This window comes from Battus philenor, unplaced genomic scaffold, assembly GCF_028537555.1.
Source record: "Battus philenor isolate CCGP_79_NKW_IND1 unplaced genomic scaffold, ilBatPhil1.0.hap1 SCAF_6, whole genome shotgun sequence".
NCBI classification, from domain to species: domain Eukaryota; kingdom Metazoa; phylum Arthropoda; class Insecta; order Lepidoptera; family Papilionidae; genus Battus; species Battus philenor.
In genome coordinates, this window is record NW_027181726.1 from 14,486,138 (window position 1) to 14,514,005 (window position 27,868).

The following is a 27,868-nucleotide window of genomic DNA, read 5'->3' on the forward strand; positions in this document are numbered from 1 at the left end:
TAATTCAAAAACTTCAGGTTTCAGAAATAATAAATAGAAATGATAATATACCAGGAAAAAGCGTTTTCAATTCAAATCATATTAAAATTTATTATCTATTCCTGCAGACTGCACTGTCAGAAGTAATTAACCAGTCGAATTCCAACAGAAAAATAAATTTATGTAATATATTTCATAGTGACCCTTTTACACAAGATGATTGGATATAAGTGTAAAATATTTAATGGAATCAAGGATTATTTTGCGGAAGTCCATCCTAAGTAAGAAAAGGACCAATATATAGCTACTTCCGCACATGCAGTCGTAGTCGTGCAATAAAGTGCACCGCCCGATAGAGAATGCAAATAAAACAAATAATTTAAGTAAGAAAAGGACTAATATATAGTTACTTCTGCTATGTAGCAGTAGTTTCGGTGTTCGAGGACTCGGTGTTTAGCACTTATCGGTGTAACGTTACTCCTGAAGATGCCCTAGGAAGGGATGAAATACGTGTTGAGTGATTTAGCGGCGGTAGTTGTGTAATTCGCATTGTTTGCCGCATGCGCATTCATCAGCGGACTGGCGGGCGGTGCACTTTATTGCACGACTACGACTGCATGTGCGGAAGTGGCTATATATTGGTCCTTTTCTTACATAAGTGTAAAAGCTTTAAAGATTTTAAATGAGCTATATATTCACCACTTTAAAGCTTTTCCGCATATATCTAATCACCTTGTATATGAATACATATAAAGAATTAGACATTATTGTCATTATTAGACATTATGTCGATTATTATATAAAATATTTAAGACGTCAACATGAGCGAATCTGTAATCCATTCAAGTTCAAGCCCATAAATTATTTATTAAACATACGACAGATTACATCTCAAGTCACCTCACTACAATCCCGACACTGTAAGTTTCATTTAAGGCGTACCAAGCGTTTCGAATCAAAGTTTCTGATCCGGATAGACCAAATATGGAACGATCTGCGGCGTTCTTATCTCCAGAGGATTATAACCGAAGTCTTCAGCGTTAGAGAGAATAGAAATCTTCTGAGTAAGCGTGTTTCATCTTCAACCACATCGCAGCTTTTCATCAGGCATGTTGGTGGTCAAACACGGACAGATAAGTGTTAAAAAATAGTCAATTGACGTCCAGTTAAGTCTACCATAGGCTGATCATAGATACCTATTTTATATGTTAATAATGGTTGCTTTTATTTCTGCAAAGTTATTGTTTTTTATGTATTTGGTAAATAATTGACAGTTAAATTTTATAGCTACTTAAAAAATTGTATTTTCATTATTTTATATATTTTTTCTTTGTGTACGTTGAATTATATATACTATATTGATCTCATAGGCTAAATAAAATAATGATTTTTATATTCATAATTTACTTACATGGCTGTTAGAAACATATGAAGCATATTCATGTAAATACTATATAAACTTTGTAAGTGAATACATAATATAAATTTATTTAGCTATTTATAACAGTTCACGCATTTCAGTGGTTCTAAATTGAAAGTTTGAGAACCTTTGAAATGCGTGACTTCAACCCTTACAGGCTGTTTCACGCCACCATAGTATGGAGTACTAAAACCACCGCACGTCGTCCACCAAAGTCATTCCGCCGCGAATCGAAGTAGACGCCGCATGTGTGAGCGCTCCGTCGCCGTTCGGGGATATTAAAAACAAATAATTCCGATTTAATTATCTGTGAGCGCGCTCTTATTTATCTGTGACATTAACGTCGGTCGGTTTTAAAAAATGGAGGGCTGCGGTATGAACTGCATTAAATATCTGCTCGTTGTTTTCAACGGATTATTTTTGGTTAGTATTTGATTTATTTATATAAAAAACTTTTTAATATATTACGTATATATTATATATTATTAAGTGTTTTAATTAAGGATTTATGATTACTGTATAAATTTAAAATTCCATTAAAAGTCAAAAGGATACGTAATATTTATTTATGTTATTATTCCAAGAATTCTACATTGTTTTAAAATAATGCGACCAATATGACTTAATATGTTATCCGTAAATAAATTTCAAATAGTAATTTATTTATTTCATTTTTCACACTTAATAAGTTGTGTAATGAATGACTTAATGTTTTATAGTCATGAAAAATCATAAATGATTTCAGTTTATACCAAAATAATTACATAGGTAATGTCTGTACTCTTTTATTTTATTAAATAAGTTTCCACTGTTTTCTTGTTATTTTTTATTAATTACACTTGATATACTTATTTGGTAGAGCCGTGAATTTTAATTAACAATTCCGTGTTCATGTTAACAGCTAATGTGTTTAACGTCACAACAATGGCGTCATTATTTCAACTTAACATTATAATTTTAATTCGTTGAAAATTGAACTTACTAAAGTGATGTATTGCTAATAATTTTTAATTTATATCTGTCATGGATCAATATTATTCCAAATAAATTAAAAATTAATTACAAAATGTATGATAAAATAAGGTATTCAATGAACAGAAGGAAATATCTTGAACACTGGCCAAAAATATATGTAAGCTATGATCTGACATTTACTATTTATTTATCTATGATACAGTTTTTATAACTGTAACATCCTAACAATTAAATACACTTTTAAAATTATGTTACGATAAATAAATAGAGATTAGAATCAACATTATAATTTTCAATAAAAGATGTCCACGGCTGGACATAGTTTATTTTGACTAGCACAAAGTTTTGTTATAAGACTGGTTAGTAGCGGGAAATATAAATATCAACAAATCAATTTAAAACAAATAAATACCAACATACCGGAATACACCGAATTCTGCATTTATTATTTCTAGTTCACTTTTTAATTTTAATTAATTGTCTCTTACACAAAAATAAACAATAAATATATAGATATTTCAATAAACTCGTAATGTAGCGAAGAAGTAAGTAAAATACGTCAAAATATGATGCTATTCAAGAATAATACTAGTTTTACCTTCACTAATATGGAGCAACAGGAAAAAAAATATCGTAATGTCAATGTGTTTACATTTGTTTATGTTTTTTAATTTTATTCATTAAGAAAAGAAATACAGCTTAGCTGCAAATGTCCAACCAAAACAGGATAATCAGATTAAGGAGCTAAGATCCTGTATTTCAATCAATCGTCAGTTAGTTTAGTCATTAAAAAAATCATCTAGGCCTCCCTCAAAGGGGATATACCATGATCGCCACATTTGACAGGCGGGTTAGCGATCGCAGTGTTAATATGGTACATAGAGAAAGCTGCTGCCTATCTTCTGGAAACTTATCTGTGTGCAGTCGTAATTCTATATAATTAAGTAAGAAAAGGATCAATATTTAGCCACTTCCGCACATGCAGTGGTAGTCGTGCAATAAAATGCACCGCCCGCCAGCCCGCTGATAAATGTGTATGCGGCAAACAATGCGAATCACACCACCGCAACCGCCAAATTACTCAACACGTGTTTCACCCCTCCACAGGGCATCTTCAGGAGTTATATTACACCGATTAGTGTCAAACACAGAGTCAGAGTTGACAACTGCATGTGGCTAAATATTGATCCTTTGCTTACTTAGGATGGACTTTCGCGAGGTAACACCTGATTCCATTAAATACTATATAATTAATGCAAAAAATGTGAATCACATAGGACAATATAGGAATAAAACTCGCAACCGGAATAAAAGTCTCATTCCACCACAGCAGGGCTACCAATGCTCACTATAATTTGATAAGCTGACGATATTGTGACAATAATTGTGTATTATTATATTTTATACATGAATAAGCTGTCCCAGCAGATCTAATACTTCAGGAAAGTGTTGCTCTCTCTCTTTCCAATATAAATTTCAGAGAAAGCATTTTATTTATTAATTAAATGAAAAAAAAATCTTTGATCAATAAATACCGACCAATGCAGCTGTGATCATCTTCAATTTTAATTTAGGGTGAAATTGTTGTGTGTATAGACCCGAGCCCAGGTTTCCCAGAGAGGCCTAGAGCATCGCTACCTTAAAAGAGGCTTTAAGATAAGAGCACTGATGCCCAGCGCCCGTGGGGTCTGAAAATGTCACTAGGGCAGCAGTGCAAGTCAAGTAAAAAAAGCTCAAGAAATCGAGCTCGAAGCTCATAGCGAACTATCAAATGCGCAGTGACAATTGAGTTTTTCCTTTGCCATTAAGTTTCCTTTTTTATTTTTTATAAATTTACACTCTATTGTTCACCATAGATAATAACTTAAAAAAATATCAATTTTTAGATATATAAGAGGCGGTCTTATCGCTCGAGGCGATCTCTACCAGACAATCTTTGGATGGTAATGAGAGACGTGAAGGAGAGAGCAATTTAGGGTGTACATACAAACAAATAAACACATTTTTTACACATTTATAAGTATATACATATACACGGGGAAAAGGTATATATTTAAGTTTTGATATACATAGTATAAGAAATTTAAGTAAATAAATAAATAAATATTTCACTTGTTTTTTAACAAAGGATGAAGTAATATCCCTTATGAAACAATTCCAAAGATATTAGATGTACATTCAACAAACGCCTCCAATTTCGAAACTCCGAAATAAAAACCACGTGCGTAAAAATAACGCCGTCGGACATTCACAATAGACTTAACCATGGTGCTTTAATCAACTGTGAGTCATTCAATGTTGACTCACCCAATTGTCACGTGCTCCCGAAACTAACTGGTCAACTAATCAAACACGACACAAGTTACATATAAACATGTAATATTGTGTTCTAGTAAATCATACTAGAAATATTGTAAGATCGAATTAGAAATGAGATCTGTAGAAGAACCAAGATCACGGACGTAGCTCGAAGAATTACTTGTCTGTAGTGGCAGTGGATATTTCTCATGCAATCGATTGCAGTTGGAGCCGAAAGGTTCTTGGTGGCTACCTTTGTCTCCAAGTCTGTAATATAAACAGTAACATAACGTCTAAAATAAATAATAAATGTTGAGAAATAAAAACCTTGAGGAAACCAGTATATGTCATCCGATAGACGTCTATTCCAAAGTATAAATCTCCCAAAAGATCGTAACGAAGCGACATATCGCAACCTTCATTGTGTCGTATCGTATGTCGTATAGTAGCTAGTGGTCGCTTCTTAATAAGTTAACATATTTAATAGGTATATGAAATATATGAATCCGAACTTAGCTTACATATTGCATCAAGCATTTTTCTGTGTGCCGATGTAATAAATCCACAAATATGATCACTCTACCAAACCCTTCATGGTTTAGTCGACTATATAATACAACTAAGTAAGGTATATAAAGCTATAGGTTACAGTACAAGCCATGCCATAGACAATGGAGTCATACAAAAGCGCAAGGACGTATCATTCAATAGTGGCCTATGTTATAACGTCAATGGGTGTGTGGTAACATGTGCTCGATGCATAATGTGATGCACCGTAAGCCATGATGCAGTGATCAGAAGTTTTGATTATTCAATTAGACCATTGTTACGAATATATTGCAGTATATCTCTTATAAAGAGTTTTATACACTGTTTATTTATAATAAACTTCCAGGTTCGATATGTTGTCTATTGGCCCGTGACACTCATAATAACACACATAAATATAAAGTATTTCAGTGTCATCATTTATTTGTATTAAATTTTAATAATAAAAAAAGATTATTTACAGAAATAAGTTTTGTGTTTCATACACTTTTAATAACATAATTACATTTTATTTGCAATGGTATACGATATTTTTGATGTATTGATATACTTAAAAAATCATTTTAATTGACCAATTGTGTACTTATGCAACTTTATAACTTAAATCTACGAAGATACCAATAGAGTCTTCATCAGGAGGTTTGTTAAGATCAGGAACAAGTTTGATTATAGATGTAAAAGAATTAAATGGATGAATGTATAGCTTATTTGTTTTAAATTTTAATGTATGATAAAACCTATCCAAAATCAACGGTATAAGAAATATTTAACAACTTAATGATAATAAAGTAAGTAAGAATGTTTTCAAGTTCGGATAAACACAAATGTTAATTATTATTGTTTACTATCTGTACTTAAAGACTCTGTACTATTAGAAATGTTTGACCTGTCGCATTTAAATAGAATTTCAGAGTGATTATTTGTTACTGGATGATTAGAAATAGACGTAAAAGTTTAATAGCTTTTTGCTGATAAAAGAGCTAAAAATTTAGCCCTAGCTTATAAACCTATAATCAATAAACACGTTTATACTTTTAAAAACTACCGGATCAAATGTGTGTTCTAAAAATGGTAGTTCGGAATGTAGGTAAGTATCTTTTATATAGTTGTAACATGTTTCCTTATTCCTTTTACTTTTTCAAATTACTATAGAATACATTAAGTCTGATTTGTAGTTTGCGTGTTACACTGGCTAGCACCAAACGCATTGTTAATTACATGTCAGTGTCGGCCACAACTCACCCTGTGATAACGTACTGAATAAATGCTAAGGGTAAATTTAACTTTAACATAATCATTTTGTGCCAAATTGGATTACTTACTATACTTATGAAGATATCATAGACAGTACGAAAAGCATGCCTCTTAATATTAATAATACCATAACATATTATTACTTTGATATAATGTAACATAATGATAAAAATTATATTATCTATCATAGCCATAGAAAGTACACATTTGGACATTAGCCTCCTAGGACACACGTGTGTAATATATAATATCTTTGGTCATGTCTTTGAGAACGAATTATATATGTCATTCATATTTTTATAACTTACCTAATTCTTTGCAGAAGGTTCTTAATAGAAGAAAAAGTTAGAAAATTGTGCAGAAACTTGCAAAAATTGAATATATTTATAATGACAATTGAAACTGCCCATTTGAGTTTTTCTGATATATAATTGTTATATCAGGGGCGAAATTTTTTCCTACATTTTTACATAAATTTTTTTAAAACATTTAAAACACTATCTCAACTTATTTAGCTGAAATTATTCTTCACATTTTGAATACGCAGTATTCGATCGCGGTCTGCAATAAATCGATACACTTTACAAAATTAAAAATTCTGTAATATAACAGCGTGTTATACTTCAGTAGATGTACAGAAGTGACAATAATGATTTGTACGCTGTCCATTGCACGCGATTTATACAAAAGTACACATGACTTTGATTAATTGTGTCGATACATTCACAAGCTGTCTATCAAACGCTAAAGCTTGTGCTTCCCAGGTGTAATTACGTTCACGATAATATTTAATAACAAATGTCATTATAGTCGAAACGACAGCAAAGCTAACCAGGTCATCGATCTATCCATTGACTTACATTACAAGCAGTGTAAGTGGGACATTGATAAATATTAGGAAGAATAGTTTTGTATGTAATTCATTTTGGTACCTGTGTATCTGATATTCTATAATCACATTTAAATTTAGAATTTGCATTCACAACGATTAAAACATACATTCTTCTTAACATACCATCAAAAATAGGTTCAGTAAAAATTAATATAATTTAAAAACATATTCGTCAAACGTACTTTATTATCGCGCGACAATATATGTTGTACATAAGTAATTTCTTCCGGTGAATCGAATAATACGGATCAGACGTATTAATTCAGTCTATAGGTATGTAAAATTTATCGTAATTTTATTTTGACATTGCTGCTGTAATTCATAAGTTATAACTTTGTTATATTCAACTAAGCTAGAAAAATGCAGGGGAGAAGTCTATGTTCTCGAGGCTATAGGCTTGAACTATGAACGGCTTGCAAGACTGTAAGGTTGCGTAGGTAAATCGACGACTTATTTACGACGAAGGATTCGGTCAGCATGAAATCGATCATCTAATCAGCTTTGCCAGTGTGCCGGCATCATCGACTCATTCCTCAGCTAACCCACTTTAATAACTGAAGCTATGCAAATAGATCACGTCCTAAAGTAATATATATTATTGTAATGATGATAGTGATGATAATGATGAAGAAAATTAGAATATTTCAGGTATAAGTACCGAACATAAACATTTATAAGAAATCACTAATGTTAACTAAGTAAAGATTCTATTTAAAATAATGACAAACATCGGAACGTAAAACAATTTAATTACAAATTCCATTAGGAACATGCTAGTCTCTTCCTATTTTTATCTTCTTTTATTAATGTACATTCTAGAAGGTTTATAAGAACATACGAGTTAGAACACTGTCTAAAACTTTGCGCAATTGACAGTTTGTTCTGAACTTCGCGCGTTTGACAGTTCAACATATTACATCGACTATTGTACATAGACAATATAATTAATTTGTTTATTTTACGTTTAACTAATAAATAGATTCAATAACACATGACAATATAAAGTCTGCGCAGAAAGCTAGTTACAAAATACATAAATACTTGAGATGATGAAGAAGTGAGACTTCGATAAGGTTATATTTGGACTGTCAATCTGACAACCAGAAATAAAACAAACGAAACAGGAATTTTATTTTTACGTAGTACACGACAGTTATATTGTCGTCATCAGCGCAAATTAACACCGGACAATCAATTTGACCTTCATATCCCACAATAGTGGTCATTCGAGGAATTGGAACAAATTGTGTGACACTTAGTGACCATTATAAAATGCAGGAGACATTAACAGAACTATATATAACTAGATTATTACGTCTCGTCTATTGCGTCGTTGCTAAAGTAATCTTTGAAAGTAATCAAGTGTTTGTCTGTACTCATTACGACACCAAAAATCATTTTAACAACTTAATCATAAAACCGAAATGATATACATTGATTAGTTATAGCTGTTGAAGTTTTATAAAAATTAATGTATTACTTATTTGTCAGTCTCACGATAAAAGTGAGCAGTGATTACCTTGTACGAAACATTACAATTAATGATAGATAGATAAACAGCAACGAAAACATTTACAGAGAATGGGCAGCAGTGTCCCTTGCGTATCATAACCACTGTGATCGCTAATCCTTCTGCCAAACGTGGCGATTATAGTATATCCCCTTTTGGGGAAGGCCTATGCCTAATAGTGAGTGTCTATAGGATAAAATGACAACTGCGACAAATGCAACTCTTACAAAAGCTTTTTTTTTCGTTAAATATGATTATTTTGTTTTTTTTTACATTATATGATCTGTTTTATTTACTACAATAAATTAAAATAAGTTAATCAATGTGTTATATTTTGATGTGAATAATAAAGTTCTGGTTCAAAAATCTCTGTTAGTAAAATGTATGAAAAAGTTTAAATAGAAAATCTTGTAGAAACGATTTTACAAAGAAAACCAGGTCGGTCGGAAATGAAAGGCCGCTCGATATGAACCACCTGCTACCCCACGACCTGAATTTTACTATGGCAAAACTATAAATTACACCCTACTTATATCACTAGTATTGTTTCATGGTTTTGTTTGTATGAAAATTGTTTTTGAAGCTCTTCACCTCCTGAAAAACAACGATGAAATCTTTCTTGTAGTTGACAGAAGTAAATATATTTAAAAATTTCTTTTTGTTTACTTCAACTAAGAATATGTATATATTAACAAATACTATATATAGTTTAATTGATGGTATAGGTACATACGCTTTAAAGATATGAAGGTATAGTTTCTTTGCTAGCAATTAATGCATAGATGTTCTTACAATACCCATGTCTGAACAGAATAAAGAGAAGCATGATAGGAGTCAAAGGAAAGGATCTAATAAAATTGAAGAATATAAAAAGCAAAACTAAATTTAAAAATTCCTACACAAGTTAGAAATAATTAAAGTGCTGACGGATAAAGTGTACATGATGATAGAGAAAAATACTAAAACAGTGGTGTCCCCAAAACTGTAAAAGAGGTAAAGGAAGACAAAATAATAGATAGCAGGATGATATTAGGAAATTAGTGGGTCCAATGTAGAGCATAGCAAAGGAAATAGAAAGCTGATAAAGCCTTTGTCCGAAGACAAGCTTAAACGATTTGACGATTTTGAAAATTCAAAATGCTACTTATTTTAATCAAAATTAATATTACATATTTTTTTGATTTACGAAAAACGTTTTTACTTTTAGAGTTGACTGTTACAGAATCATTTCAAGAATTAACTTAGCCTTTCCCTACGCTTTTTTTCGATAGCCAATAACATTTGTAAATAAATAAAATATTAAATTAAGAATTGGCTGTGACACTATCTGGCGCAGTTGATAACGTGAATCTTCTATATATATATATAAATCAATGTTTGTCTGTATGTCCTTTATAGAATCGTAAACTATGCATCTGATTATGTGATGATTTTAAGCAAAGTTGTTGTGCATGCGTTCAAAAACGTTTCTAAGCCAGTGTGACAAATTTTCGACAGATGGCGTCACTGTCATTTCAATGAATTTCTTATACTGCCGTGACAGTTCATGTTGATTTCAATTGAAACGAAAACAGACAGACAGACATTTCAAGTTGTGGTTGACATAAGAATTTATGTGGATTGAGAAATTTATGTTAGACTCATACAATTAAAATAAACACAAAAAAATCTTAATATGCTAAATATTTTTTGTTAAATTCCACGCAAACGAAATTGCGGGACACAGCTTGTGTATTTATAAATAATCTTTCTAATCCTTAGCTTATTATATACATGACAAATGAGGCACAAGATTTTGTTTTTCAAAATGTGGAATGAATCGCTTCTAATAGATTCTTTTTACGACCTAGATATTATTTATATGTAAGAAATAATATTAACAGTAAAATATTCATTACACGAAACAAACGGTTATAGATTATAAAAAAAATTACTACAAGTTCCATTTTAAACAACATTAATTATTATGGTAATTCAAATATGTATAGTAAAAGTAGCGTGTTTCATAAAACATAATGGTGTACCTACTTTTGTCGACCTTTATGTTCGTTCGCGTTTATATATTACAGGCATAATTTACATTTGCGAATGCGAGCGCCAAACCTTATCGGCTTTCATGTCCAACTGTAGTACTTACTGAACGATTTATTTGACTGTTTTAAATTTTTTTAAGCAATTATTTATGCTTATATTTCTCTGAGTCACAGATTAAAAATATACCTACGCGTCTACTTGACATTGAGTAAAGCAAGGAGTTCCAATTTTGAAGTTTGAAAAACGAGAAATGAATTAGAATTTTGAAGTTAAAGTTACGCAAGAATTGAAAAAGTGAATTAGATCTTTTTGGAAGTGAGGATAAGAAAAGTTCTTCTATCCATTTTGGATTAGAGGTTGGTAACTAGGTACGGTAGGAACTTATTAAATGCCACAGATCTCTTTGATATTGAAGAACATAAGAAACGAATTTAATTGCGCGTTATGTAGGGCTTCTCACTATATATAAAGAAAGATTGTCAAACATAAATGAGCTAAATGAAGCGCGAAGTTCATGACAGGTCCTCCTGGAAATTTACGCCATCTTCATCACTAATGGGGCGTAGGATCATAGAGTAAAGTATAGTGTACACTCTCTCCAAATATTCGGAAGAATATTTGAAAGGATTGACTTCACGGGAAGCTTTCAGTTATTAGTCTTTTACTATGTTTTGCTAACTGTGTGAGACCACATATAATAATTTCTTTCTCTACCTCTTTCTTTTTGTTGGCGTTGCAAATACTTATCTTTAACTACATTTTTTTATCATTTTTCGTGTGAATACAGTGAACAGTTCTTGCGTCTGAGCATTATTGTACCTCCTAACATAACTGTTTCTGTATTTAATTTCTAAAATCAAACTAATTTTTTGACTACCTGTTTCCCATACTTCATCTGCGTGGAATTTGAAAAAAAAAACATTTTTTTTAGTTTTAATTTTAATTCTTTTTTATTTACATATTGCAAGGATCATAAGCTATAATATATAAGTCCCGATAAAATCGGTTTATCTATTTCAGAGATTAGCCGGAACAAATAGTTACACAGACAGACAAAAATTAAAAAAAAAATAATTTTGGTACAAGTATCGTAAAAGATAAAATTCGTTTATTCAACATTGGAACTTTAACCAGAAGTCTTATTGATCGACAACTTAATATTTTTTAATCTATTTATTTTGACTGTACTCCGCTTCGCAAGGTGATATCCTAGTTGTGGGGAAGAAGCAGGAAGAAACTCCACAGCAAAATTCTAACAAGCGGTTGTTTTAATATTACAAACAGAAACCTTAATTTCATTTATTTTTATCGACAATAGTCTGTGTACCTTATTACTGACATAAAAACATCATCGGAAAAGGGTCAAGGGTATAACACGACTGGATGTAGTTTTCTTTTATCCGTAAAGGCTTGTTACCGTCTACTATAAACGGGTAATTGTCATTTAGCAACAACGGACCCTCTATCACCTCCCAAATATGTCTCTGATATTTACGTTATTTATGTGAATCGTAATATTATTGAAATATCGACATTTATAAAAAGAAGTTTTCGTCAAAAATTTTGATTTAGAATACAATGTAGTTTTTAAAATTATTGACTGTAAGAATACGGCAAATTATAGACATCAAGATCTTATTTTTAATTTTATTCTTAAATCAAAATGATAATATGATATAAAAGTGACATTGAAACTTTTTAGAACTGGCCAGTTTTACAAAATTAAAAAAAAAATTAAAATCAATTTTTCCTTTATCAGAACAAGTCATCAACGCAAGCAATTAACTAAGGTTAAAGAAATAGTCGCCGTCTTTTTTAACTCATAGATACCAACTGCAGTGCCTCTTCCAGTTGGCGACCGCAGTGTGGTATTATGGTATGCAGAGGATACCGCTGCCCATCCCCTGGAAATATGTTTGTGAGCAGCGGCAATCCTATATAATTATTGCATAAAGTATTAATTTTTTATACTACTACTACGAATGAACCTGCGACCTGGGATCGTATTTCTCAGGCCTCCACCGCCGGGCTACTTTTCACAAAAAATTGTTACTTTACAATTAAATATTAAAACGACTGTTCAAAAGTCATAAAAAAGACGATTAAATCGACACCAATTGCGAAGAGATGAAAACAATTATTGTCCGGGATTGTACAACAATATAATAAATAAATATATATATATATATATATATAATATAAAAAATATATAAATAATATAAAGCAGTTAAAATAATGCGAGAATATATTTGCATTAAAGACTAAAACACAATTCCGCAGGTGTATCACTACAATGACTTAGTAAGATCAATTCAAGGTATGAACCAATGAAGTCGAGGCAAATTACCTCGGCGTGATGACATCGTGTGACGTCATCGTTACGTCACTCGATTCATCATCGTCTCGTGTGTGTCATTAATGGTCAAGTTCATTTTAATTTCAATTCAAAACACTATTTAGAAATGGACGACAAAAGTAAAGCAATGAATGGTTCCTTATTTAAATTTTGTGTAGTTATTTCGCGTGTCATGTTTCACGTGTCAAATATTCGTGATAGGTCTATGTAAAAAACGTATCTATAACCTTGCATTGCTTTGAAATGGATAATACATATCATTGATCAGTGGATTGTGACTTGCGATTGTAGGTCGCAAGTTTGAATATTTCGAAGTCTTAAATATAATTCAGACTTAGTGAATTATTTATATCGAATTGTCACTGCTCACAATCAAGTTTTTAGGGGTATAGCTGCAGCTTCTTCTGTGTACTTTTATGTTACATACTGCATCCAACCCGCCAGCCAAGCATGGTCATTATGGTATATCTCCTCATAGATATCTTTAAGGAAGACCTATGGCCTTGGAGTGCTTGCTTGGTTTCGGTTGAAGTTGATGGTAGCACGGAGGCTTTTACAGCTTCTTAGGAACTGAGTTGAAGGAGCGGAAGGGTCCGTGAACTTAAAAATAAACAGAATCTGGCCAGACGCATTCCAGTTGTACAATGACGTTTATTTTTATGAGGCCTCCGTTATTAGGACCTCTCCTTCCACCCCTATTTTGTTAGGAACAGGGTTTTGTCTTCCATAGTTCACAATATCTTGTACAATGACGTTTGCACGTAGACCGCTCTATCCGAGTAGAGCTGTATTGTGTTGATGTTGTGTATAAGCGGCTTGGACTAACGGCAGCGTGGACTCACATAGGCAAGTCAAGGATGAATCCGGATCCAACATCGGTTGACCCACGCTGTTTGCAGTTGAGGAGCGGGTGGACGCCCACATTTCAGTTCTATAAATAGAGACGACGAATAAAGCTCTAACTAATATAAATAGTGTAAAAGTAGAGTCTATGGGGTGATTGGAAAAACGTCGTAAAAAGTTTAAAGGGATAAATGTAAAGGTGATTTGCTGTCAAATGCCCGAAAGCAGTGAGGATATCCAAAGACAAATAAAAGTTAAGCAGCTAGGTTCTCAAGGTTCTGGAGGAGAAACCACAAACAGGCGATCTCACCTCATCTCAGTCCTATCAGAAATATACGGAACAGGACAATCTATAACAATGAACGTCTTACGGATGAAATAAATTATGAATCGAAATAAATACTGATATCTAAAGTCATTGAAATTTGTTTTATGCAAAGTTTGATGAAGCAGTAAATTTAAAATTTATAAGCACTTTACATAAGAATATACTTTGATGTAGTATTTCAAAACATTTTATTAATTTTAAGCATTGAGGACATTGACATATTAAGTATTGTATTATATTGTTTCGAAGATGTAAATGCTGTTAGTCGTAAGGCTTTTACAGCTTCTGACACGAGTACACGGAGCGCAAGGGTCTGTGAACTACACTGAAACCTAAAGAATCGTGTTATAAAGCCTACATGTGACGCTCCGACGAAGTTCCAAGCGGTGAAGACTAAGCTTAATTGATAATATTAATTTTATTGTAGTGATTGTAGATTGGGGATTGGAGAAAAGCGTGTACCACGCGGTAAACTAAGTAAAGATTATAAGTGAAACATTCTTTTTATACACAATTTACAGTTTGATAAAGCTGTAAATGTCAAAGAAGTTTGAAGCACTATATATATAAATGGATACGTTTACTCAGTATTTTGTAGCAATTCTTTATATCACCAGCTGCCGGAAAGAATGTTTTAATGAGAGTTAAAACAATATAGCAGCTGCAGAGATAATTAAAATTATGATATCGTCCATATAGCTTCGTTTATTAACAATTAACTGTATAATTTGGTTTAATTGAACTTCCAGTCATAGGTTAGATTCTCACAAGATATGTAATTTAAAATTTAACAAATTTTCTTCTCAAATGACTCCTCTTTCTTATTGGGTGATTTATTTTAGTTGTTTTAAATGTTTTGATTTAAAAAAGAGAACGCATAGCCCATTTGCAGTTAATTAAATGGTATATCCTATCCAAAAATCAATGATTTTAGAAACAATAAATAACGTAATGGTAATATAGGTACAGTGTTTCCCAACGTGGGGCCCCTGCTCATTAGAGGGCAATTTGATTGTTAAGGATGCAATTCGAAAGTTAACTCGACACGTGTTTAACTCTGTCGCTTTAATATAAAAAATATAAATGTCACATAGGAAGGGGGGGAGGATTTTAGAAAGGCTTAGGTGGGGCATGACACATAAAGGATTGAAAGAGACTGTTATATTAAGAAAAAGCGTTTATACAGATCTGATTGCTACATATTAAAATTAATTATTGTTTAATATTTGTTCCCGTAGGCTTTCGTTATTGGACTGTTACATTCAAATAGGAAATATAAACTGGGTATATATGTATATGTAAGCATTCTTGTATGTATATATGCTTGTATGGTAATGTATGTGTATTTATATGTATATATATTTGTAGTGGTGTGTTTGTATATATGTATGTATTTGTATATATCTACACCCTAAACTGCCCTCTCTTTCATGTCTTCATCCAAAGGTTGGATGGTAGAGATCGCCTCGAGCGATAAGACCGCCTGTTGTACCATATAAATAGATTCCTTTTTTCCTCTATTTATTGTCTATGGTGTACAAAAATGTGCTAATAATAATAATAAACTAAGCCAACATATTTGAGAGTAATCACGATACAGGTTGATTGTAATTAGGTGTAAAAACTGTAATGCTTATTGCTGACAAATGAACATTAATATCCTTTCACTTTTTAAGCTTTTACTACTTAATTCAAAACACACTGTATATGTATTTTGTTCATTTTGTCTTTTTTTCGTATCGCAATCTCTAACTGTCAAATAGGCAAAGTTTAAATAATTCTTAACAACTCTTCTTAGTAATTTCATTTCTTTCGCTGTCACATGAAATACTACTAACAAAACGTCACATAGATAGTGTGGGACAGAGATAGTGTGCTACGAAGCGGAAATTAGCCGGATTGTCTCTTTCCAAATGTCGATGTTCAATATTTATCGCCGGGTACTGTAAGTCGTTGTTTCGTTTTGTCGTGACCTAGGAAAATAGAGATTCTATAATATATATATATATATATATATATACATACATATATATATACATATATATATATTTCGAACACATTTTATTTACAATTTGTTGAAACGTTTACAGACTTAAAACTTCCTAAATTAAAATCTAAATTTTTGTAGAGTCAAATCTAGCATTAATTAAAACAACAAACACACAGCTTACACATGGCAGTCGTAAAAGCAAACGGCCAATGTTTGTTTATTCATGCGAGTACTGGTTTCATATACTCAAATAACCACAGCGTATTTTTTATCAAATCATATACCATCATTTGTAATATACACCTTATTCCGTAAGACATAAGGTTAAGACAACTTTCGGGTAACTAAATATGCGTGGGGGCTTAAATAGAAGATCTATTAGCGAGATGGAACGAATTCACACAGCACAAGGTTGGGTTTAAAAAAATTAGGGCCATATAACTTTATATTCAGTGAATTGCAGTGATTTTATCATCATCAAAATATCAAACTAACTGTCGAGTTTCTTGCGAAGTTCTTCAACATTCTGAACCAGGAATAATATGGAGAAAACTATGAGCAACGATACTGTTATATAGATATATATATAGTTGGTAAGAATATTTCTAAAGTTTAGCCATAGGTCGCCCCATAGTATTAAAAAAAGGTTTGTTAGAAGCAACCTGTATATAGCATCAGTTTTTAACAATTTTCGATTTTATAATAAATTTTGTGTAAAAAAAAATTTACCATACACATACCAGTCGAAGCACTTTATGATAAAGACAACAATTTACAACTTTGTCGTAATCCTTCCTGCTCTATTCTATGCGCCAAATCAAATTCCGGATACTAAAATTATTTGATCTTATAATATATTATGTATAAACAAAATAAATTTTAACCATACACATACCAGTCGAAGCACTCTATGATAAAGACAACGATCTACAACTTTGTCGTAATCCTTACCGCTCTATTCTATGCGCCAAATCAAATGCCGAGTACTACAATTATTTATTTCTAAGTGTATCTTAAACGAGTTCGAAAATGTTCTGTCAGTTCCTATTGCAGAATTATTATCGTATAATTTAATAAAAAAGTATAGTATCATCTAAAATATACATACAGTAAAAAATAAAAATCTTGAACACAAAACATATTCAACACCATCAAAGAACTCTTGATTAATATATACATGAAATTTATCTCTACATTGTATTTTAATTTCAAAGTAAATTATTAAAAAGACAAACTCACATATAGGGTACCTTTATCAACGACTCCATATGGCAGAATGCTTTTAATTTTTAATGTTTACCTTTTCAAATTACAACAATTCTATTGTGCATATCTTTAGAATATAAACTGTTACTAGGCAATTTATTTTTTATTATTTATTACGAACGAATACTCTAATATTTGCATACGTACTTCTAAATATATTATTTTTTTAAATTAGTATAACAATACTTAAATAAGTTATTATTTTTTAATTTGTTTTACTGGTCGTGATTGTTAATGATGATCTGTTATGTGTTTAATTTATAACTGTTAATGACATTGTACTTCACAGTTTGCACGTTTTACATGCTTTGCAGTCTGTGGCTGTAGCGTGTTTTTAAAGAATCAAACATTAAATATATTTAAGTACAACGTAAAGAAAGGTTCTTTTGAATAACCAAACATTCGCCCAATTCTCGAAAAAGCGGCCACTGCACGTGAAGGGATGCGGCGAATTATATCCGCATATTTAATGGAATCAGGCGTTACCTTGCGGAAATCCATCCTAAGTAAGAAAAGGACAGTCTCTTACTCTGTGTTTGACACTAATCGGTGTGACATAGCTTCTGAAGATGCCCCGTGGTGGGGTGAAACATAGCCGCATACGCATTAATCAGCGGGCTGGCGGGCGGTGCACTTTGTTGCACGACTACTACTGCATGTGCGGAAGTGGCTAAATATCGGTCCTTTTCTTACTTACATGCATGCCTAGTCCTAAAAGGAAATAAAAATTAACTTTAAAAATTATTTAATATAATTTATTATTTATTTTCACAGATCTTGGGGATAGTGATAATAGCAACAGCATGCGTGGATCTGGGCATGCTGAAAGGTTTCGCGGGCATGGAGACCACCGGCCACGAGACGGACGCTATTCTTATCGCGATCGGTGTCCTCATCATAGTGGTTGCGGCTTTCGGATGCTTCGGCGCCTGGAAGGAGAGCCCCAAGCTCTTATACATCGTGAGTAACATTTTTCACTTCTTTTAACAAGAACACAGAGTAACCCAAGACATAAATTCTTTTAAATCTTCAAAATTGAGCTTATTTAAAGCCAAAGTTAGGCTTTATATAAGCTATATTTTCAACATACCACCAAAAAATTATTTCTCTTTTTAGTTGTTTCCTCATGACTAAGGGTCTTGGCCAATCATGTCTTTACATTACTTTGGAAACTTATTTGTAGTACTGTAGTGTTACACGCTTTATTAACAGCGCCTGTCCAGTGAGTATGTGACACTCTTCTAGCCCTTTTAACTTCTACATTATCGACAAGAAGTTTTTAAGGATTTTCTGTGTTTTTCCTTGGAAAGCATACCAAAGTATTTGAAGATTATTCGTTAGCAAATTGTTGATAACCTATCCCTATTTTGAGTTCTCTAAGGATAGAGAATTTGGTGCGGTGATGTCCAAGGAATTAATTCATCTTTAACATAGCCCTATAGAAAATAATCCGTATTATAAGGCGTCAACGGCCAACTTTTGTCACATCGACTACAGCTGAATTTTGTAAAATAATGCTGTAAATTAATTGGCTTACAAATAATATTATTTCCTTGTCTATGTAGCTTGCATTGTCGTTTAAATTATATGTCAATAATATAATGGCACATATATATATATATATATATATATATATATATATATATTCACATTTATATATGGTCTTTTTTAAATCCTTAAAAATGTCACCTGTTGGTTTCTATTGTTTGTAACTTTATTGTTAATGAATAAATATGCATAAGTTAATGCTACGAAGATAATAATTATTTCCAAGCTTTATTACTACCATCTTCTAGACCAGTGTTTCCCAACGTCGGACCCACGCCCCACAGGGAGACAATTTAATTGTTAATGGAAGGAAATTTGAAAGAGAATTCGATACTGGTAACACTTTCGCATTTTTTCTCTGTAATTCAGAAAATATTTATGTCAGATAGGGTGGCGTAGTAATTTAAAAACACTGATGTAGATATAGAAAGTATAAAATTATTGTGTATATATCAGACTATCTGGTCTATGTGCAGCTTTCCTTCCATAATTATAGTTTTTAAAAATTCAAGTTTTCAACTCCACGCAGACATCCTTCTTTTCAACAGCATTATCGTATAAGCAATATTTATATCATGTGATCTTAGACGCTGCATGGGCGTGCCTTATCAGTATCATCCCGTAAACTCCTTATTAATATTAAAACCGGTAAGCTGTTCTTCCATGCTATATTTCAATTATACTTATTCTTGGAAGCTATTTCTAAAAGCTATTTTTTAATTATATGTATCCTTCGAAGCTATTTCTCGATGCTATATTTTAATTATATTTATACTTTGAAGCTATTTTTTTTAGTACTGCTAAATGTTTTTCCAGTGCAATTGGCATGTTCGTTTTATGAAATTAAAAAAAATGTGGCGTCCAATAATTGTGCTGTTTCAAATGGCGGTCGTCTATTTCGACCATTATGATTTCATGTTTGTTTCTAAATTTGTAAAACAGGGCACTAGAACTAGAGACAGACGCGTTGGTTATTTTTATCGTAACGTGTTTAACAATTATTTAGGGAACTATCTGGATTGTGTGTTTAATTAATTATAAGAAATAACTAAAGGCAGACTTTTTTCACAATGACACGAATGTTCTCTTTTTAAATATTTTTTGTGTACGTTATTTGTTAGTAATAAATATATCAATATGTATAAATGCTTAATTATATATTAGGGTTAACGGAAAGAAATGTAGCTTTCTTAAGTTAAATTCACACGAGTACATTATTAACAAGTATTTCTTTCTAATCAACAATATATTCACCTTCGTTATCAACAACTTTTTGCCATCTATTATATAAATTTTCAATGCCGGAGCGGTAAAAATCGATCGATTTTCCTGTAAGATATGACAGAAACGACAAAATTTTCCGGTTCCCCAATAGTTGTACATTATAAAATAATTGAAAGCAATAGAGTCCAAATCTTAAGCACTTTCTTTGTTTACTAATAATACGTTATTAGTGAGCATTGAAATGTTTTTATTTATTACACTCCATTTTATGTACAGCTAAGATTGGAAATAAATAAATGTTATTTATTTTCTATACTGTTACCTAAAACGTTGGATTATAAACATATAATAATAATCAAATTAAGCTTAAAAATCGCTAGAAAAATTCACAAACTTCGCACTTGTGCTTTGTAGCACAGGAAAGCGTTGATGTTTTTTTTTTAAAACAGATGTTCACGTAACACATCTGGTTTTAGTTTTTCACATCTGATTAAAATAAGTTTTTTTTTAATTTTTGTGATTATTTTTAATTAGTGTAATTGATAGACTTCTATAATTATATGAGTGTATACACAAAATATCGTTTACATAGTATTTAATAGATTACAAATCAAGTGTTTTCATTAAATTATTATCTCATATAAATGAATTATATTGTCAAGAGACAATAAAGTTCTTTAACTGTATGAGGTAGGCTTAACAATGATGCTAATGTATGGTAGGTGTAGTTTTTTGTCAGTCGGCGACTAGTTTCGTGACATTTGTCGATACGACAGCCATGACCTGGATCCTTTATTGGGAACGGTGCTATAAAAACTAGGAAGGTCTTTGAACTCGGCTGAAATGTATTGCGCAACAGAAACTCTGAACGTAGCATATTCATATATATTTATAATTAACCAGGCGTCAATTTCTTTATACTTGAGATATCAAGCAGATTAGCATATTTAACTTGCGACTTAATAAGTCATGTTGTTACTATTAAGTTATTGCTTTTAAAACCATCTTGTCTTGATGGAACTCAGTGTCCATTCGCCTTTCGCTATATTATACGCACAAAGTTGATTTTTGAGTTTTGAACAACTAAGAAAACTTTTCTCGCCTGAAATCGAAAATTTGTAACAAATACATAAATATATTTACAAATAAATAAATATATTTGGTTCATTATTTCAATTCGTTTTTAGTATTTCATTCCGGTTGAGCGTAAAAATAACTCGGAAAAACATCGCCTCTTTATTAAAAGATACCAAAAGTAGGGAATCGTTTCTCGATTATTGTAACTTAATAGTTAGAAATGTGACAAAATTAAACTAGTAAAACAGTGTAACAGAGTGCGCATAAAACTGTAATATAATAAAAATGTGAAATAATGTAAACAAAATTGTAAAATAGAGAAATAAAAAGGCGATCTTTGAACGACGATTAGAATGAAAGAGAAAGAAAGAATGAATTGTTGAAAGAAAGAATGGAACGATGGATTATGTGACAGTAGAAAATGAAAATAAAAAAAGACAGTGAAAAAAACTAATAACACAAAAAACGACCCTGTCCATCCCAAAGATAGGGGTACGAAAGGCCCTCAATAGCAGAGGCCGTTAAAAACAAAAATAAATCATGTTGTGGTCTATTATATTTACATTTAACCCTAATAATTATTACGAAAGTTGTATTTGCGTAGCGGCAGAAACATGCGCCAGGGCGCGCATGTTGCCACCGCGGACAGGACAGTCCGACCTAGTGGGACTGTCCGCCATAATTCTACTTTTTCTTTTGAACTGATAGACGCCCTCTGCAAGACATTGGACTCCTCCAAATATTTTCACGGTGACTGGCCCTGCGCTGCCAACTGTCACTGTCCGCCAACTGCAGTAACTGTCCGCGACCTTATCTTTATTGTAGGTTCACCTAGTGGGCTATGCCTAGGCTGCAGCTACCAGCTCGTGGTCGACACTCGAGAACCTTGAAACATTCGAGTTACGTTGGTAATCTTGTTTCTTTTCCGGATCTCCTCATATCGGATTCGTCCTCGTAACGAAACTCCGAGCATATATCTCTCCGTTGCTCTATGTAATTGATTATAGTGATGAAAGTGTCTTATTATCACATTTCAGTTCGCTGGCTGCCTCATTATCATCATCCTTCTGGAGCTGTCGGTGGGGATTGCAGCAGCTGCCCTCCGCCCGCAGATCGAGGGCACCATGAAGACCCAGCTCCGAGCTTCGTTCATCAAAAACAAGTCCACCAGGGAAGAGGACTCCGTATACAGGGAGTTCTGGGATCGTGTTCAGACTAGTGTAAGTTGATAAAAATTATATTTCTTTGTAAGAAAAGATAGTCATGCAATAAAATGCACCGCCCGCCAGCCCGCTGATAATGCATGACTACCACTGCATGTGCGGAAGTGGCTAAATATTGGTCCTTTTCTTACTTAGGATGGACTTCCGCGAGGTAACGCCTGATTCCATTAAAAATATATTTCTTTATTTAAAAATGGAACGCCAACAGCGAAACATAATATTCTTTCACACGATTGTCATGAAATATAGTACAAATATAAATATGTTTGTCTATACTACACAGGCTTACACAGCCGTGGCTGTTATGCTAGCTTATATCTAAACTTTAAATCGGTGGTTATTATTATTAATTGTTTCAGTTTTGCATGTGCCACCAAATGGTGGCAAAGTTTTACTAGCCTATTAAAAATTGGAGAGATTTAAACATTCCTAAAAGATTAGATAAGATGTTTTTCATGAAAATAGTACTTTATTACGCCATTCCATTTGTCTTTGTACCCGCTACCGCCCCATTCAAAGGTTCCCGCGCTCACTAGACGGCGGCACCACTACCAATGAGAACTTATGATTAAGTTAATATTTTAGATCAGCGATGAGCAACACCCAGCCCGTTAAACATGTTTATGCGGCTCGCCTAGCATTTCTAAAATTACATTCATTTTATAAACTTTATCTCATTAATATGTTGTTATAAAATAATTATAATAAAATTAATAATTATTTTATAACAACATAAAATATTAAGAATGGGGCGGTAGCGGGTACAATGGCGTAATAAAGTACGATTTTCAGGAAAAACATTTTATCTAATCCTTCAGGAATGTCTAAATCTCAACAAATTTTCAATAGGCTAGTAAAGCTTTGATACTTTACTATATAAAAATAGCAATAAATATGTATTATAAGCCAATAAATGTTATCAATAGACCGAACTTTGGTTCGGTTTTCTAATTATTGTAATAATTAGAAAAGTTCTTCTTCTAATTTTCTCTCTTAATTCTGTAGGATTAAGTAGCTTTCCAAGCCAAGATCTTCGATCCTCTGAAGGCCTGTACCTGAGCAGAATTTTACAACCCCGAGACCGGGCTCCCGAAAGAGCCTTTACTAACGGCAGCTGTAAATTTATTTCAGCTGGAGTGCTGCGGTGTGACCGGACCAGAGAACTATGGCGCTTCGGAGCCTCGCCTGAAGCCGTCCTTCAGTTGCTGCCCGCCAGACAACTCCGACCAGGCGGACGAGATCAAACGCTCCGACTGCCTCTCCATGGAGAAGTACTACAAGGAGGGTTGTGAGGACAAAGTCTTGAGTACCGTTCATAGCGCTGGACTGTCTGTTATCGTGTGCGTCATTCTCTTCTGTTTCTTGGAGGTGAGTGGCTTTATGTATTTCATTTATTTTTATTATATACATATATTGCTATTGTGGATATCCTGAAAATGATTCTATAAGTACAAATTAAATAGAACCTATAATCAAATTGATCTGCTAAAGAAATAAGAAAACGTTTATGTTGCACAAATTTTAAAAAGATAACAATTCGTAGAGGAATATCGAATATTAAACTGGTCAATTCTTTGTTCTTCTCCGAACACACCTATGGATCAGAAATGTGAACTTTAAATAATATGTAATGGAATCAGGCATTACCTTGCGGAAGTCCATCCTAAGTAAAAAAAGGACCAATATTTAGCCACTTCCGCACATGCAGTGGTAGTCGTGCAATAAAGTGCACCGCCCGCCAGCCCGCTGATAAATGCGTATGCGGCAAACAATGCGAATCACACCACCGCTACCGCCAAATTACTCAACACGTGTTTCACCCCTCCACGGGGCATCTTCAGGAGTTATATTACACCGATTAGTGCCAAACATAGAGTCAGAGTTGACCACTGCATGTGGCTAAATATTGATCCTTTGCTTACTTAGGATGGACTTTCGCGAGGTAACGCCTGATTCCATTAAATACTATATAATTAATGCAAAAAATGTGAATCACATAGGACTATATAGGAATAAAACTGTTTGTCTGTGTTTCCCAAGGCTGGGCCCTCGCGTCACAGGGGTAATTTTATTGTTTAGCGGGGCAATTCGAAAGTGGACTCGATACGAGTTTAACTCTTTCGCTTTAATAATAAAAATATATATGTTATATATGGGGACGTAAGAAATTTAGATAGACTAAGGTAGGTCATGGCAAATAAATGGTTTTAAATTCTGGTAAAGATACTTTCAAGATGTGATGCCTCCGCAGATCACATCTCGAACCAAACAGTCAATTGATTAAGGATTGCGATAGTTTAAAACCAGAATTGTCACAACGACACGTACTAGAAAATTGTATTAATTTATGTTTTATGTTTACTTTTACAGATCGCTGGCATTGTATTGGCACTATGGTTGGCTCATTCAATTAAAAACGAAGGGAAAAGCCGTGAAACGGCATAAGAAGTATGGTAGACACAACCCGGTATCAGAGAAGCACATTAGTTATTATTCTTAAAAGTATAAAAAATCCAGAAATAATTTTAAAATAATTATATTTCAACCTACAAATTATTAAATAAATACATAATTAATATAACATGATGTCAACGGCCTTATCAAATATTTTTTACTAAACAAAATAATTTTTCTATAAAAAAATTATATATATATATATATATATATATATATATATATATATATATATATATATATATATATATATCTTAATCAATTAAGGTTAATTATAGTATCATTACAATTATTTATATTAATTAACATTTTACTAATGAAGTACGCGATACACTGGATTCGAAACGGTGCTTTTTTTAATTTTAATCACGTGTTAAAATAGTTTGTACAGATTTTTAAATAAATAATAATTTATTTTCATATGTTTAGTATACGCTAGATTTAATTAAGTTTATATCGAGGCTTAATTTATTGTAAATATGAGTTTATTATTGACAAACCATAATTTTGATTAAAAAAATTCCATATTTCTTATCTAAATAACAGGTTGTCAAATATCTCCCTTCCGCTTTTTTGCTCTTTATTCAATGCTTTATAAAAAGTGTTACAGTGATCGGATTTAGTTCAAATATGCGCCGTTTTGTTCGATAATCTGTTTCCATCTAGACGGCAACTTCATAATACCTCCCTCGTAGAAGCCCCCCTCCTTATTTGCGAAGAACTCGGACAGCCACTTTTCACAAACCTCTTTTGAGTTCAACTTCACACCACCAAGGCCGTTCGCCATGGACAGGAACAGGTGGTAATCACTTGGCGCTATGTCCGGGCTATATGGTGGATGTGATAAAACCTCCCATCCGAGCTCCCGTAGCTTCTGACGAGTCATCAACGAAGTATGTGGTCTGGCGTTGTCCTGGTGGAACACTACACCCTTCCTGTTGGCCGATTCTGGACGCTTCTGATCGATCGCCTGCTTCAAGCGGTCCAGTTGTTCGCAGTACATGGTAGAATTAAGCGTCTGGCCATATGGGAGCAGCTCATAGTGGATGATTCCCTTCCAATCCCACCAAACACACAGCAAAACCTTCCTGGCCGTCAATCCCGGCTTGGCCACTGTTTGGAACGATTCACCGGCCTTCGACCACGACCGTTTTCGCTTGATATTGTCGTATGTGATCCATTTTTCGTCGCCAGTCACCATCCGCTTCAAGAATGGGTCGAGTTCGTTCCGTTTCAGCAGCATATCGCAGGCGTTGATTCGGTCCAGAAGGTTTTTTTGCGTCAAATCATGCGGCACCCAAACATCAAGCTTTTTTTAGTATTCAGCCTTCTGCAGATGGTTTAAAATGGTTTGGTGACTAACTCCTATCTCCTGGGCGATGTCACGAGATGCCACATGCCGGTCTAACTCGATGTAGTCCATCATTTGATCGGTATTTGTCGACACAGGTCTTCCGCCGGCTGGCTTATCCATGGTGTCGTTTCTGAATCATGCCGGCTCTGAATCGTCGAAACCATTCCTCCGCGGTTCGAAGTGATAGAGTACCATCCCTCAAAACACCATTAATCTCACGGAACGTTTCTGTAGCGGATTTGCCTTTAACGAAGGAAAACTTTAAAATAGCGCGAATTTCCGCGTTAGTGAACTCCATGTTTACACGTCTATAACTGTTGAACGCAATATCCAAACTAATCATGCATAGCGTCGTTTTGTAGGTTATGTCAAGACCTTTCAAATTATGTATAGTATTGCCAGATACGAGCTCTGTAGCGCTTTGTACATAGCCACGAAATTCAAAAGACAAAAAGGCGGAAGGGAGATATTTGACAACCTTTTATTAAAACAAAACTATAGCACTAGATATGGAACCATTAAACAAAAATATATATTAAAGATTTTTTTTTTTACAAAACAAATGTAAACATTTTTTTATTAATTATTTGTTAGCGAAGTTGTAACAGAAATATTGCTTTTATTATAAAATCATGTAGCTATCAAATTTATTTAAGGTTATTTTTTAAATATTTATAAAATTATTTTACCAAAACGGGTTACACTATGTGGAACATAGGTCACACATGATGAATGATGAATGAAATGAACAATTAACATTAAGTCTAGAATTCTAGAAGTTAAGTCGTCCATACAGTAATAAGTCCGATATAAGTATCGTCCACTCCGTTTTTAGCTAATAGTAACTTATATTGTTGTCTTTGTAAAATTTTAGCAAATCGTTTTAATGTGAAGAGTTTATCTTGAATGTTGCACATTTAAATACATACTAAATACACATCTAGTTATAAGATATGTGAATTATTATTAGTAGGCCCGGAAAGTAATGTCGTTTCTGTCGACATATTTTAAATAGAAACTGATAGATTTTTATCGCTCCGGCATTGAAAATTTGTACACTAGATAGCAAAAGGTTGTTGATAACGAAAGTGAATATATTGGTGATTTGAATTAAAAACTTATTAAAAATGTAGTCGTGTGAATTTAACATAAGATCGACATTACTTTCCGGTCCCCCTAATACAATTCATTTAATAAACAAATAAAAAGCTAATTATGCATATCAAATTGAAAACGTTTCGCCTGTAAAAATACTAAGTTACGAAAAGGATGTATGTAATTTTGTTTAATAAAG

At 32.8% G+C, this 27,868-nt stretch overlaps 1 protein-coding gene across 1 annotated transcript; it reads left to right on the top strand.

The window, feature by feature from the left end:
- Positions 1–1,634: 1,634 nt before the first annotated feature.
- On the top strand, positions 1,635–25,439 carry LOC137930587 (23 kDa integral membrane protein-like). Its single transcript, XM_068773881.1, has 5 exons — positions 1,635–1,822; positions 18,469–18,654; positions 22,581–22,763; positions 23,898–24,134; positions 25,137–25,439. The coding sequence occupies exons 1-5, from the start codon at positions 1,760–1,762 to the stop codon at positions 25,209–25,211; spliced, it is 744 nt and encodes a 247-aa protein (XP_068629982.1). The 5' UTR covers positions 1,635–1,759; the 3' UTR covers positions 25,212–25,439.
- Positions 25,440–27,868: the final 2,429 nt, after the last annotated feature.